The following is a 16,812-nucleotide window of genomic DNA, read 5'->3' on the forward strand; positions in this document are numbered from 1 at the left end:
TATTGGGAGAAAAAAATAAGCTCACTCAGTCATTTAGAAACACATTAGGGAAACATTTACAATGTACGAGATTTGTACGGGTTGCATTATTGTAAAGGTCTGATGCGTGTGCAGTATTATATTGTGAATTCTCATGCGGCATAACAATGGAAGTCGCGAACAATGACAACGTAAGTCACGTGCCATCTTTTGGGTGATATAAAACACACGGGCGTGGTGTTCTACATGAAAATCAAACAACATTTTTGATGTGCTTGTTTTATATTATGGTACAATAGCAAACGAAAACAATTTGTGAACACGACGTAGTCGAGTTGTAGTAAGTAACCCAGGCTAAAAAAAAGACCCCGCTACTGGGTCAATATAATAATACAACTACACACACAACTGTTTTTCACAAAATATTATGCTTAAATAATATAATATTCTGACTCGGTAAAGAGTTTAAGCCTTTGAAAGACAGAACAGTGGGTAATCAATTATTTTCAAAAGAAATCTCTAGCATCAGACATTTTTTGTGCGTCGTACATAGGTAAGTATATATTTTTATAAATTCTAATGTATTTATATGTGTGTGCAAATGTAATTAAACTATATTTATCTTTGGATATATCATCATATAATGCATGAAAGCAAAGCTATGACATCTGTGATAAAAGTTAAAAAATAATATTAATAATTAACATATAGTACTGTCTTAATAATCACTTTTACCAAAAGCTATAAATATAATATGTTCCGTTCAAGCAGTTAAAGCTGTAACATAAATTTTAAAAAAATACAACCTTTGATAAGAAGTTTAAAAATAAACAATATCGGTAAGAAGGTAAATAAATTAGAATATTAGATGCACGAATATAATTGTATAATATTTATAGTTTAATATTGTAATATTTTATTTATTTGATTATTAGGTACTATTTTATTTACACGTGTAGATATATTATGGTTATTATAGATTTATACTTATTATTTATATATTGAAATATTAAAATAATGTTTGTCTGTAATTCGATAATATAATAATCAATGGGTATGCATGTTATTATAATATAGTATTTTACCTGGGACCTTATACATATTTCGTTACGGAGTAAAGTCATGTGGAATGATGAACATATAGTTTTGCCCCGTATTTGCATAGTTTGGTTTCAGTTAATCATTCTAAAAGTAGCGGTGTGGCCTTTGAGAGATTTGCCGACCCCATTACGAAATTTGGTTGTAGCTAATTCCTAAATTTCTCTTTATGTGTACATCGGCGTTTTATGATAATCCACACCCTCTAAGTGTTCAAAACGTACAGTATGTGTGTACATGTCCCCTTTCGTGGTGTTGATCCTTAGCACGCCGATCGTCGTTTGTGACTTATCCTATGGGGAAAGGTTTAGTGATAATCAATGGTAATCCCTCGACCGATTTTAACTGCTGGCCGTTTTGTAGGGGTAAAATGGCATTTGGACTAAGTGAAACATTTGGACGTATTTCATCGGTTGATTAGTTTTCATGCTCATTTTTTCCTCTGCACACTCCTAATAGTAACCCCCCGCTGTTTGTCACCGATGAGTCGAGTTAAAACACTTAAACTCTGTGCAATATGAGAATACAACTACATTTTACGTGAAAATGTGACTTTATTATTATTTATTTTAAAATGGAATTTCAATACGTTAACTAAATCACATCACACCACTACTTACAATATTAATATTATGTTTTGATGATAAATTAATCAATAATTTGTGTACATTTTAATATGGTATAACTTACATGATACACTTTTTTCATGAATTCATCATACAAACAAATATTTATTTATGTCAGAAATTAATGACTTGTAGCTTTAAATGTAACTAAGCGTAAACAAACTTACTGTAACTTCAAGTTGTAAGTAATTTCAAATTTCCAAAGTATCTCACATCTTGTAACAAGATACACGATGTTAAATATTAATGTAACTTGTAACAATGTAACCAGTTACAACTAATCGAGTAACTTGCCCATCCCTGGATACAGGCTGAATGCTGAACATTAACCTACTGTCTCGCACTGACATGTTGTGACTTTTGATATTCAATTTGATAGTAAAAGATCAAAATTTAAAAAAAAAACCATTTTTACGGGAAATAATGTTGAAATCATGCTGATATTTCCTATAAAATCCACTACAGTTTTCTATGGTTTTTCAAATACTATGTGAAGCTAAGGAGAAAATCAAAAATGGTCTAAAACGGTGCTATGTATAGAAGCTACACCGTTTTATACCCTCTTTATAACCGAAACGTTCACCAGTAAAAAGATCATAAAAATAAAAATAACAAAAAATATAATTTTAAAACAAATATACATTTGCTTATAATCAAAAAGTTTATTTGAAAACATTAGTTTTTATAGTGAACAATTATTTTAAAGACATTGTCAGACTATCAAGTTCTAAATGCTATGGGTATATAGTAACAAAATATAAAATTTGTAATTTCCACGAAAATATACCCTAAATATATTTATCAACTTTTATTTTCTCCATACATCATATTTTTATGTACATTTGAACCTAGATAATATACATTATAATTTATATTTATATCGGTATACACAAACAAGTTAAATAAACTACATATTCAACTTGATAAGTTTCATTTGTATTTGCATATAACACTATTGTCTTCGAAAACGTTAAAAAAATGTAACTTTTGCCCTTTTTTAAATATTGTATATTTTGGTTATTTTGCAAAGAAAATCTTAAATACTACCGAAATCCTGATAATTTCATATAATATACAATCTTATTTTATTTTATTTTAATGCCCCACTAGTAAAATCCACGAGCTGAATTTCGTGTATATTATAAAATAAACTAAAACCAAAGCAACGATTGAACATAAACAAGAGTTCCATCACTACTAATGTTTTGTCATTAAGTAAATTTTACAAATATAGGTATTATTATTTTATTATTCGTATAAGTATCTATAGTCTATTTTACTTACATGCAAATTCGTGTACGTATTACACAATAAATTATATATAAGTACATTTTCTTTAGAAAACATAACCATAAAATCATATTATTAATACGGTCGTTCAATAATAACAGATTGCGTTATTTTGTAGATATAAATTACATTTCTTGTTTTTGTTAAATTTTATTTATAGTGAAACTTTCATACCATTATGGGACAATGTAGGTGATATTAAAGTTTTTTTTATAATATAAAAAGAAAGAAAAAAGAAATCTCAAGGAAACTAAAAAAAAAATGAAAAATTAATCACATGCTAAAAGGAAGCCTCAGGTGCAAAAAGGTCTTTGTAAGTTTTAATCAACACCAGTGAACAGCAGTAACATTCATTACTTAACGGTTGGTGCAAGTGTTTAACCTTTCCGAACGCCTTTAATTGCAGGTCGAACCGGGGGAACCCTCCAGCTTTTAAGTACAACATATTAAAGCGCCGGAATGACTCGATAAAATGAAACTTACATCGTATACCTTTGGCCCTTTTTTATGGTTTCGAGTAAACAAGATTAAAGCAGTATTTTTCCTAAAGTCAGTGAAAATAACAAGTTTTTTTACACTTTGCAAATAATAACCTTCGGATGATCATTTTTCAAAGAGCCCTCCAGACCAGACCAGAAAAATACGTTTCCTTAGTAAAATATTTTAGACAATTGCATAATAACGTTTTCGTTAGAATCCTTAGAAGAAACCCTCTAATAAAAGTTATGGCCATTGAAACCATATTATTTATTTCCAAAATAGTTTTTAGAAAACAGCAATAACGTTTGCTCTGTATTTTATGACTAATGAAAAGAAGATGAACTATATTATGATTGGAATCATTTCAAACCCCGTCGATCACTATAGAAAATAATTGCATTGTTCAAACAAACCAAATACGTTACCTTTTAGATTGCTCGTTTGGAATAAAATATAAGTATATTTTGCACACAGAAGTTAAAAGTTTAGTGCTGTCGACTGGTGTTATAATATTTATTTAAAACTGATTTGTGCTATTTACTATTCGATTGTGCATTTGTATATTATCATTCAAATATTGAAACAGGCAGCTTTTCAGTCTTCCAACTAGACGTTCGTTTTTCTATGTCACGCTTACGTCGTTTGTCCCAAGAGAAAGGACACCGGCCGACTGACCCCTTTCACGCATGACCCTTTTGTAGTTTTGTCCGTGTTTAGTGATTACATTTTCTAAAAATCCAAGTGGTCATTGTAATTGGCCGTTTATATATACTTTTTTGACGTTCGTCTCGAAAACCATTTGCGTAATGCGTGCACTTCACAAAGTCTGCTTATAGTAATAATAATAATAATAATCGGTCGTTTACATGCAACTAGTATACACATGCATACACGATAACGATGACTAATAAGCGGCATCGCCGTGGAGGGTAGCCCATCATTCATGCGACTAATCATAGTAATATCCATATTGAACAGGTGGTCCCGCGTCCTTTATTATTTTGACTAGCCGAACGGTCATTTTTCCGAGTGACGCCGAGTGCTGCCGTATGTTACGGCCGATAGTTATCTTTTCCTCTGTCGGTGTGTCCCATTTTTATTATTATTATTTATTATGTTTCGAGGATGATCACGCAAAATACCGTGAGGGGAAGGATCCAGGACCCGTATAATACATTTTGTCAATACTTAGAATCTATTAAACCGTAACTAACGCATTGACAAAACAGTACGTGCACAGTGCTTGTAGGTAAAGGTGTCTATATTTGAGTTACCAAAAAAATAGTGCTCTCAAAATATTTGAACCGTGGTTATATTAACTATATTTACATTAGTTTTTTCCTGTTACCATTCCAAAAACTGAACGTGATTAGTCTTTGTTTAAACAAATCATGTAATAAATTAGTTATGTTTTCATATTTATTATTATATTTGATACTTAATTTTATTATCGTCAATGAGGAAGGTTATATTTTAAAAACTATTAAAATCAAAAAATACACCAGAACGTAATAATTAATTTAGGCCAAAATATTTAAACCAAAATAAATAAACCTAATCAAAAAATAAATTCTAGGGCAGAGCCTGATTTCTGGGATCATATTATGTTATCATTAATTTGTATTATTATTTTATTCCTTGTACTAATTGTACTATATTTTACCTATATTGAATTTAAAAATGTGTTAATTGTCAGATATTATTATAATTTTATTGTTATCCTTATTCTATATTGTAAATTGGACATTGTCCGTATACCTAAGTATTAATAATTAAAAAAAAAAAATATTAAAATTGTCGATTATTATCTAAAACTTTTGTAATCGTAATTAAATTTACTTGATTTTAATTTTTTTTTCAAATTTCTTAGCCCCCTTGATTTTTTATTTTAATAAATTTTACATTCGTAACTTATTTTCATAACGTGGAAAATAACGAGTTACTCTATAATTCATAGAAATTACTTTTAATAAAGCAATTTCGTTACAATTGAGTTTATTTAAATAAAATATTATGAAATAATTACAAAGTTACTGATAAATTAATTTTTTTACAGTTATTTGTGATTTAAGTTACGTTACTACCCAACACTGCCATTAGAGCATTTGTGTTTTTTCCTGGAACACTGATGTGCGTATATAATGAGAATGCGTAGGCATATCGCGTCATCTCACATCATCATATACTTTGAAAATATTTTCTATTTTTTTTCTAAATAATATCACGTTTGATCAGAACAAAATTAGAAGTACGATTTTTTTATTATTACATTTGTTTTATCTATGCTCTCTAGCTATTACCTAATGCATATCAGCTACGGTTGCTAAACGTGGGGTCCTACTGATATCTCGGTTAAGTGCTTGACCCCCTCCCCATGGTGAACTATTTCTTTTTAAAAGAGTGAGTTGGCTGACTGTAGACATAAATTTACATAATGGGTACCTATTAGCTATTACTTATAAGTAGTTATTACATAATTTATAGTTTAACTGTAACTTATTCGAAACTAATGATTTCTAATAACATAGATTTACTTAAGTTTCGAAATAAAGTTGCAACTCTCATGGTAGCGTGAAATTGTGAAATAAATATAAATAATAAATTCTATACCGAATAATGAACAAAATATTTATTGTCGCAACTGGTGAAAACCAAAAAAAAATCATACAAATAATTATTCATGTTTTCCTCATAAGAGAATATTTTCATATATTTTCTTCATAAAAATATATTTTTCACAACCTTAAGCCGTACCCACACTATACAATACATTGTTGTGAAGCAAATATTGTGATGTTTGACCCTCGTTTGACATGTTCGTCAAACACTTCACGTTCTCTAAAAGAGCAATTACATCTTAGGAATTCTATTGATCATACAATACAAAAATCAAGTTTTATTTTATCCCCAAATTCATTCCTTATGGACAATGCAGAGAAAGATGTTGCTGAAAATATTCTCCAACTCATAGGTATAATAATAAAAAACAAGTAAGTGGGTAACGCTCTGCTGTACATTAGTTGTCCAGGGAGCCACTGTAATGGATGTGTTAAATTTGAGCTCCATGATATAAAATCATTGAAAAACTTTTACAAAACACGATTCTGAGCAAAAGCGGTCTACCGACTACCAGCCTATATACATACCGTAGCCCAATATATAAATGTGTTTCACGTAAAATGTTAAATAACTCTTATTTATAAGCATATAATTTTACACAATTACCTTCTGCAGTTATTGGAACAATTCATTTTTTGTCGCCTAGTATTGTCATTATGTCATATTTCTTCATTCATTTTGAATTTATTTTCTTCTCTAGCTTCAGTTGTTTTTAAATAATTAATTATTTCATAATTTTTAGATTTACTAATAAAAGTTCTGTTAGTTTTTTCTTTTCCATAACTTTATTCAAATTTTCTTAAAATTTAGATTTCAATTTTAAAACATGTGCAAATAGAAACAGAAACGAAGTATAGTGTCGTTTATAGTACAAATCAAGGGCGGCGTGAATAGCTATTTGATGAGGCAGCTGCCTCATTTAAAAGTTGAGCTGGGTACTCCAGTCTCCAAGACCTAGGCGGCTAGACTAGTTTATGATTTATACTTGCATAGTTACATACTTACATATGATCTACGTTTAAAATGTGTGAAAAAATAAGTGTAAAATGAGAACAAATTTGGTGTGTTATTTAAGGTAGTTACTTCTTACGAAAAAAGTTCTCCCCACCACTGGTACAAATACTCGACTGGTCTGTGAAAAATATAAATTATTGTTCATATAATATTGTTGACTGATTTTATCAAGACAGCTATTATTCTTATCATTCCAGTATGGACATATCCATATGGGGAAACTATGATTCTTAAATAGACAGTACGATAGGTAACAGAAATAAGTTTATAGAGCGTGTTAAAAAATGTCATAGTTTATTATAACATTTCATTGAATTTAATTTATTGCAAAAATAACATAATGATATAAGTTAATTTGTATTTTCATTCCATCAATATTATATACGAATTATTACTATCATTATTAATATATTTGTAATTATAATAAAAGAAAAAATAATATTTGATGGTTAAAAAAAAATTCGTGGTTCACATTAGTGGGCAAGATCACATTGCCCAGTATTCCACGTTGCTCGTAACATAAACACACTCATTAGTACTAACAAAATTGGCTTAATACTGGGGTTATTCCAAACATCCAATAATTTGGATATTAATTACAAAAAATACTGGAAAATGTAGTGGATGAAACAAAAATTGTTCAGCGTAAACTGGGTACCATTAAACCGTCATAGATCACAAATAAAAGAAAACAAAAATTAATAAATATCTGCGAGGAATTTAATAACTACAGTAGGGGTATTCCCAATATTTAAATGCAATCGCTAAATAGTGTGATCTACGGAATTTTATAATTTGATATTCTAACTTATTATTTTATTTTCTATTATTTGACTTTAACGACGTTTCAAAATGTTTGTGGTTATTTATAAATATGTTTTTCTAAAATTATGAATTTGAATATTTTGTTGAGAAATATTTTGACCGATTACCAGTAATAATTTACCTATTGAAGCTACAAGATGCAATTTGAACTGTCTATATTTAACAGTGGCACCCATAGTTGTGGCCGTACATCATTTGCGCATCGTCTGTTTACCTGTGCCAAAATATCGTACATCATTTGCGCATCAGCGCTAATTATCGTTTGAGCATTGTCCGTTTTACCTGCACCAAATTATTATACATCAAATGCGCATCAACATGCTGAACAATAGAATTGTATAAAAAATAGTTTTTCATTGAAAATGTAATGATTTTCATAAATCATATGTAATAAACAAACCCATATAATTAAAATAAATTGAATAAATATTCAATGTTCATCAATTTTTATTGAGGCATAACAATTTTTTTATCTTAGTTATGTTATTGCTAACTATAATGATAATCCTACACAATATTATCTCAATATTCTCAGCTTATCGGCCCATTAAGTGCCATCGCTGCTATCACAAAATCTCTCCATTTCTCTCTACCATATGCGTCGTCAAACATATTTTAAAACAGAAATATCTGTACAATATTTGAAAGTTGATGAATGAATTTCAAGATCAAAGTTAGAAAACAACTAGCACTTTTGGGTGTACACCTTTTTTAAAATTCTATTGTTAAATAATATTGATGCGCAAATGATGTAAGACCTTTTAAACGGCTGATGCGCAAATGATATATAACCCAAAAATCGAACGATGCGCAAATGTCTTACAAAAAAGGTCTAAATTAACAATAGCGATGCGCAAATGACAACCGGCGATAGTTGTATTTACACATATTATGAGGGTACTTTAGAAATTTCACAATTAATTTTAATTTACATTATCAGCTGTATACAATGAAGATCCTAAGTTTTATTATTAACTGTGAAAAAGATTCATTCTTACAATTACCAAAATTACACAATGTACTGGAATACTTTTGATATAATTAAAAGTGACTGGTTAAAACTAGCAGTTTTTGAGAGGGATTTAACAATGGATTTGATCTGTAACTTACAGCATGACATATATCTATACATTATTTCTAAGTGGCTTAGAATGACAGGAAAACTTAACTGAAATTAAGTTAACTTAATCGCATCAAACATTTTTACAATAGAAATAGAATAAAGCAAGACATTTGATTACCTAACAGAACAAAATAATCATATTATTAAAATAAAAAAATACTTTTTCAAGGCATTGCAACCAGTAAGTATTTACTAAATAAATAATTGTTGTATCTAACATTAGTTTTTCATTATTTTTATTAATAAATAATGTCATTGCGTTATTCATAAATCATAATCGAATTACTTGGTAAATATTTGTCTCGGGTTGTGTTCTACCTTTGACAAGCGACCTACGTACATTTGACATGTTTCTAATATAAAGTGTGACATATCTAGTTTTTTTATGCCAGTTATTTGTACTTTGGTTATTAATAATTATTATTAGTACCATTATTGTTAATTAATTATTACAAAACTAGTATTTTATTATTTAGTATTTGTAATAGTGATAACATTTAATAAATTATAATTAATTATTATCCATTATTCTGAAAAAAATTTTCATAATGAGATAAATTAAACTTACATTTTTTTCTCAACGAACAATTCATCATTTTTTAACTTAAGATTTGAAATGTAAAAAATTCAAATAATCATACGTTACAAAAGTATGCAAAATCATTTATACTATGTTGTACATTATATAATAAAATATAGAATACAGACTAAGCTATAGAGAGGTTTTGTGAAACTGATCATTTTCTGAAAAAGTCGTTACTTGTGTCTTTACCATGGGAATTATGATATAACCAATATTTTTATCATCGTTTGTTTTTAACGACAGAATACATTATTGTACGTATTATGTAACCTTAAATGCACATATGGGGAATAAATGTCAATATTGTAATGCTATCAATAGAGCACTTCTAATAATTGGTTTTTGTATCATCTTCCATCTTTTACGTGCACTTTCTATATTGTTTGACAGTTTAACTATCATAGTTTAGAAACTTAATAAATATCCGCATTAGTATGTCTAATAACTTCTTAGAGACTTAAAGTTTACCATAAAAGCATAACGCCTAGGTCTAATGTAATTTGATATAGTTCAGAATCAGAATATTAGACACATTTAAATAAGATGAATAATCGTTCTTTAAATACATAAAAAAAAAATAACTAGGATAAGTATAAAATTATAATTGTATGGCCATGAATAGCTTAAACCACAGTAGGTTCTAAGTTGTCAGAAATTCCCAGATACCTAGTAGAATATCAACACATATAAGACATATTGCAGAAGTTAAAGATGACAAGAATGCAAAATTATGACTTATGAAATAAAATAATTCTCATTTGCTAAATGTACTTTCAAATATTTCACTAATTGACAATTGTTTATAATTACGAAGATTAACCAATTTGGAAAAAATCATAGAGTAGATGATAGAGCAACTTCTGATTACATTATCAGACATAAGTTGCATTAGTCTAGCAATATTTATAGGTAATAACTAATATTGCATGACAATTGAACTTTCAAATGAAGATGACGATCTAAGAAATATTTAATTTGAGATATTTCAATCCACAGTCTAAAACCATGAAGAAGATGAGAAGAGTAGTGAATCATTTAATTCAATATTTGAATATTTTAGAAATCATGATGTCAACATACATGGCATAAAAATTGCACCTACTCGTACTTTATAGTCTTTCAATTTAATGGTATTGATAAGTATTTAAAGTAGACTTCAAAACATTAATAGATATAGATCATTGAATACAAATATTATTCAAAATTAAACGATGAGGTTGATTACTTCTCTCCAGCCACTCCACTATTTACGCCTATGAACACGGGTTATAACTTATACTGTTATATTAGTGATGCACCAACTATAATATGTATTAGAGATTACATCCCACCATGTGCTTAGACGTAGATAATGTAGCTAGAGCCACATAGAATTTAGAAGGATTAGACAATTTGAATATAGGGAGAATACATTAGTAACAATAATGACAATGACTAATGAGAAATTCGATTTGGTTTAAATTAAAAATATAAAAGTTATATAAGCATATGAATAATATTCAAACGGGAATATTAAATTTTTTTTAACATAATAACAATAATTATAATAAACAGTTTTCCTTTCTAATCAATTATTTTCTGTTAAATAAATGACTATAAAATTATAATTTGTAATAATTATAATAGTTAACTAGAAATGCAATTTAGTTGTTAACAAATTTAAATAGATTAAAAATTAGGAAAAAACAAATTAAATTATATAAGAATGTTGAGGTAATAATTACTATTATTTATGTGGAGTTCATAAATATTTATTAGACTATAGCTTATTTTTATTCTGACTGAAGGTCTTAGTTCATGATAGTTAAAAATACAGTTTGATTTTTGTATTTCATAATTGTAGTTGTTTTTATATAATATTAATTTTATTTTTATTTTTTTTTATATAAGGTATAAATTATAATAAAACTATTTTTGTGTAATAAAGATGCTTTTGAAATGGCAGTATAATTTTGTGTTGATATACAGGTAGGTTGTAATTAACATTTAAAGTCACATGGTTTATGTAAGAAATATGACTGAAAAGTGAAATATGTACTTGGATATTTTAAAATGTAAATAGACGAATCTTATTTTCATGAACTTATAAAGATAATTTGTCCGTGTGGGAAATATATATCTCATGTTACACTTTGTATTTTTCCGTGTTCCTTCCCACTGAACGATAAATTGTCTATTACCGTTCCGACCCATCTCACCTCTTACAGACATAATCATGAACAACTGAACATAATGTTACGTCGCCTATAAACTAACTTAGTTTTAGACCTCGACATTTATTTGTATCTATTAATTGTCATAAAATTATGTAATAAGTCAATGCCTGACAAAGAGCTTAATTGTTATTAAGTAAATTTAAAAAAATTTATTTTATTTGAAAACCCCAGGTGTCCAAGTTTAAAAATCAGAATCGGTATTGTACTGATTGCACCTACATTACCATAGTTATGGTAAAATAGAGTGTGGTAACTCTGAACGCAGATCAATGCAGATACAATTTACTATATTGCTATTTTGTGTATATTTGGAATTTAAAAATTGATTTTAATACAATTTAAGAAAAGAGATTTTTATAAAAATAAATATAGGATACATTATGTTATATCTTGCATTATTTATTCGATTATTCTAAATGCATGTGATGACTCATTTAGCAGTAAGTAAAAAAACTATTAAACATTTGTACAAATTAAGATAAAATGATCTTCACTGTTTTCCGCCCAAACCGACCTTTCCGTTTATTACCAGTATATTTTAGTAAATAATATTACTAATGAATATTTCCATTATCCGCCACAACAAAATCAGTTTTTATATTTTGGCAATCCCTTATTGTAAGAATTAATATAATATGTTATAGACCACGTAGATAATATTTTCGCTATCGACTATTCTCTGTTATTAGAAAGAGGAAATATTGAGTAAAGCTGAGGTGACAATTGAGCACGCATACGTGTATCATGTACACGGCAAGTTTTCGTTTACCAGTCCATAGTGTGCTATTGCCTATTAGTTTAAATATTAGAGTGAATTGACCTACTATACAACTTTTAGGTAAGAACATTACATGTGTTCTCTCATTGTTTTTTTTTATATATTTTAATTTTTAAGTGAATTATGAGTGTGTAAAGTATTATTATTTGAACTAACAGTACACTATTGAAATTGGCGAAAGGAAATTTCCTATGTCATACATGTGTAAGACGGAGAAAACACATATGGGTGCGACATCCTCTTAAGATAAATTGTTGCTATTATTTTATGAAGCTTACACTTACTGAACAAAGATATTTCTATGTAAACAAAATTAAAATGAGTTATTTATTCCTTATATTAATGTATATATTGTTTTGTAATAACTAATAATAATATTATAAAATATTCTATATTTATTTAAATTGTAAGAATCACTTAATGATTCTTTTTAATTGTCTTTATTAATAACCGATAACCTTTAATTATTTTAATTTAATATAAAGTATTTTTAAAATCATTGCCAATTATCAATAACTCCACATATTTTTATAGAAATGGGTTACTAAAATCTAAAAACTGAAATTTGTTGTGATGGAAATTGGAAGAATATATTATTTTATACTGGTTGTAAACGGATTTGGAGGAAAACAAAAAAGTCAATTATGGCGGAAAAATGAAACATTCAGTTAAAGTAGGTAAGCGATTGGAAAGGTACTTTGCCTATTTTGGCGTACCTATTTATAAAATATAATATACTTAAAATAAGTAAAACAAATACAAAGTCACTTCATGCTGGGCCACAGAGAACTTATTCCAACAACAATCGAATTTTCACTCACAAAACAATATATTGCAATGATTTTCACATAGATCTTAATTACAATTACAATAAAATACCCAGCTATTTACATAATATTCATACTTAATAATACTTTCTGATTTTAAGAACTTTATACAAGTTTTTGAATAGGTGTTATAATTCCATATAAACGCATTATAAATATGTATATTTATGAATTTAATAGTTTTCAGATAATTTTTAATGCATTCGAAAATAAAATATTTTATTATTTACATATTTATATAATAAATATAAATCCCTTTGATGTTATAAACCTATTAAAGTTACCTATAGTTAAATATTATATTTTACCCAATTTCCAGTATTTAATGTAAATAGTATAATATATCTCTTTAAAATAGATAGGTCTTATACTTGTAAATCAAGCTAGGTTAATATTTAATACGAAATTGCTATGACTTTAAGTTATATTACCAAAATAATCATAATAATAAGTGTGATCCTCCAAGACTTATGAAGCGCAAATGGTGTAGAGACTTGCTAACTGCGAATATCAGTTAACTGACGAAAGTAAAAAAAAACAAATAGGAAGTGTTACCAATGGCTTCACTGACTTCTTGCATCATTATATCCATGTACAATGTTAGAAAAAAAATATTGTTTAGATTTTAGGAAAATATTCTAATAAGTATTGACTAATACTAATGGCTATTTAATTATACATAGCACCTGCCTATATTATATTATTTTAGTATAATTCAACAATGTATATTAAATATTTGTATTATTTGTATACGAGTGACTATAATTCCACATTAATGTGAAATTATAATTATTCACTTCATTTTGAAAAAATAATTCTTTTATCGTGTATTCAATTTATGTTAAAATTCGACATGCATATAATATAATATTAAAATATTTTAGTATCAGCCAAATAGATATATTCCTACTATTTCAATAAAAAAATATCGTATACATGAATATTGTTAAATTATTATTTTGTGTATCTACTTGAAATAAACTGTATAGCATATGGTACGCGTTTATTGTATACCTACCAATCGTAAATATTTAATCAGTTAAGGTATACTCAGAATTGGGTTTTTAAGGAAAATATATACTTATTAATAATTTGATTAAATTAAAAAATTAATAATAAAACAATAAATTATACACCTTATTTATAGTAGTACAAATAGCTAGTTTTAAGTTGTATGTTCAATGTTCATGTATACATGGATTATTTATATGTATTACCATTAACCATTTATCACTGAATAAATCCATATACTAAATTGTATCATATAGGTAAGCTTCATTTTTTATAATGTTATAACACACTTAGAACTTTTCACGAAAGAGTTCATTTCGTGAACTTGGGTCATATCATGTAATACGTTTTTACGTTCATGCATAATAGACATTTATTTTATATATTCCATTAAGTGGAAATGGTAACACTTGGTGACTTTTTGTGAAATGGATACTTATCTTGAAAAGTAATAGTAGTTGAATTATTTTTTTATTTTCAGGATAGGTTATATTTAATTTGTTATGAAATTTGATATTTTTTTGCTTATTTTTGATAAGCTAAAACATTTACTACGTAGACAAAAACTAGTTTAACCTAAAAATAGATGGCGATGTTCCAGTAGCTAGTTGTTTGAAAAAATATAATATTCAAACTTCCTGTTTATTTTCTAAAAGTATCACATATGTAATTATATAATTAATCAATACTAACTAACTTTAAACGAAACTTGTATTTCTGGTGGACAGGTCTAGTAGACTACACATTGACAAGCCGTTTTATAAAAGACTAATGTCATACTAAATAGTGTACTTGCACCAAATGTTTGGCTAGGTGTAGTATTAGTTTAAACATATTATGTACCTTTTTTAATTTTTATAATAATAATAGCTTTAATTATAATTCCCATGGAACTTAGTAACTTCATTTCGAATGTAAACTATTAAACAATGTTATTTATTTAAAGCATCTCCTCAGTGTAAAATTATAATATTTAATTAACTCAGTAAAACGTAATCGGTGTAATATACCGATGTATACCACATATTATATAAATGTAATATATAACTAAGTTTAATAAAATGCATAAAATAATGCAGAATGGATCTAAAATAGAAATACCTTGCACAGCGGTACGATCTAAAGTATTTTATTTACAGACAAATAACTTGATTGTAAAATATCTAACTAAATAAATGTGTCAATTTTATATGTTTTTTAATTTGAGTAGAACTCTTGATCAAAAAATCATTCCCTTTGCAGGTGTATTTAGAAAATAAACTATGTATGTAATTATGTAACTAAATGTTAGCTAGCTATATATATGTTATACTAAGTTTATATTTTAACTTTTTTTTAAAGATCGATAAGTATGTCGGCTTTTACTGTCTTGAGTACTTACCTAGGCAAATATGTGATATTTAAGGGAATTTGTGAACCTCAGCAGAAACATGCCCAAATGATTAACTGGTTATAAATGCAATTGTTTAAATTTCAGTGGTACACAATTTTAGGAAACTAAAAACAAACGTTTAAAAATCTAGTTTTAGAAATTCAGCAGGAAGTATTAGGTAATATTTATCAAAATGCGATAAAACGAGTAGGACCGATTCCGATCTTCTATGTTGCACAAAACACAAACGCTTCCTTAATACTCATCCCTGAAAATAGCCCCGAATAATAATTTATTTTTCTATGCGACATTTTGTTCAATCGATACACTAGTATACGATCTACCAATTGGAGACAGGATCTTATCATCGTGTATATACGACGGTATCATAATAATATATAATCATCCTGATTGAACCACTTACTGCTACAGAATCCAAGTACCGCAATAGCGAGTCTTACCTTCCAGAGCCTTGTTTCGGGCTAGCAGTGCGAGCAGGACATCCGGGTTGTGGGCTGCAGCCTGTAGTTCGGCCGCTGGCCTGTGGTGCAAATGATGGCCGTGGTGGCCGTGCGGGTGCAGGTGCGGCAGCAGCGACGATTGTGAGGCTCCTCCGGACGGCGGTTGTTGCAGCACCGTGGACATACCGCCCGCGGTGTACGCTGACCCGCCGGTTGTCGTCAACCGCCGGCTGCAGTGGTTGTGGCGGCGGCGGTGGTGTCGTCGGCTGCGGTGGTGGTGAGAATGGATGCACCAGAGGCCGTCATCAAAAGCGACGACAACGGTGTTACTAACTGCGACCCGGTTCCACCAAGTGGCTGGCGTGCGTTGACGGTGCAAATGTCTCGAGAGGCGGCGGCGCGGCTGTCGCTTGTGGGTGCGTGCGTGTGCGTGACCACGCGTGGCGGCCACAGCGGCGACGTGTGCGTGCGCGTGGGTCGCGACAGCGGTGGTGGCAGTGGTGCGATACT

General features: G+C 28.7%; 1 protein-coding gene across 3 annotated transcripts in view; it reads right to left on the minus strand.

The window, feature by feature from the left end:
• The window catches only part of LOC111039743 (LIM/homeobox protein Lhx3), a 48,852-nt gene extending 32,241 nt beyond the window's left edge, over positions 1 to 16,611 (minus strand). For all 3 annotated transcript variants that reach the window (XR_002605132.1, XR_002605131.1, XM_022323351.1), the window contains exon 1: positions 16,303 to 16,611. Coding sequence is in view for 1 of the 3 variants with exons in the window: in XM_022323351.1 (XP_022179043.1) it covers positions 16,303 to 16,486 (184 nt within the window). In the remaining 2 variants the exon portion in view is untranslated. The remainder of the gene's footprint in view (positions 1 to 16,302) is intronic.
• Positions 16,612 to 16,812: the final 201 nt, after the last annotated feature.

Source organism: Myzus persicae, unplaced genomic scaffold (assembly GCF_001856785.1).
Source record: "Myzus persicae strain clone G006 unplaced genomic scaffold, MPER_G0061.0, whole genome shotgun sequence".
In the NCBI taxonomy this organism is placed as follows: domain Eukaryota; kingdom Metazoa; phylum Arthropoda; class Insecta; order Hemiptera; family Aphididae; genus Myzus; species Myzus persicae.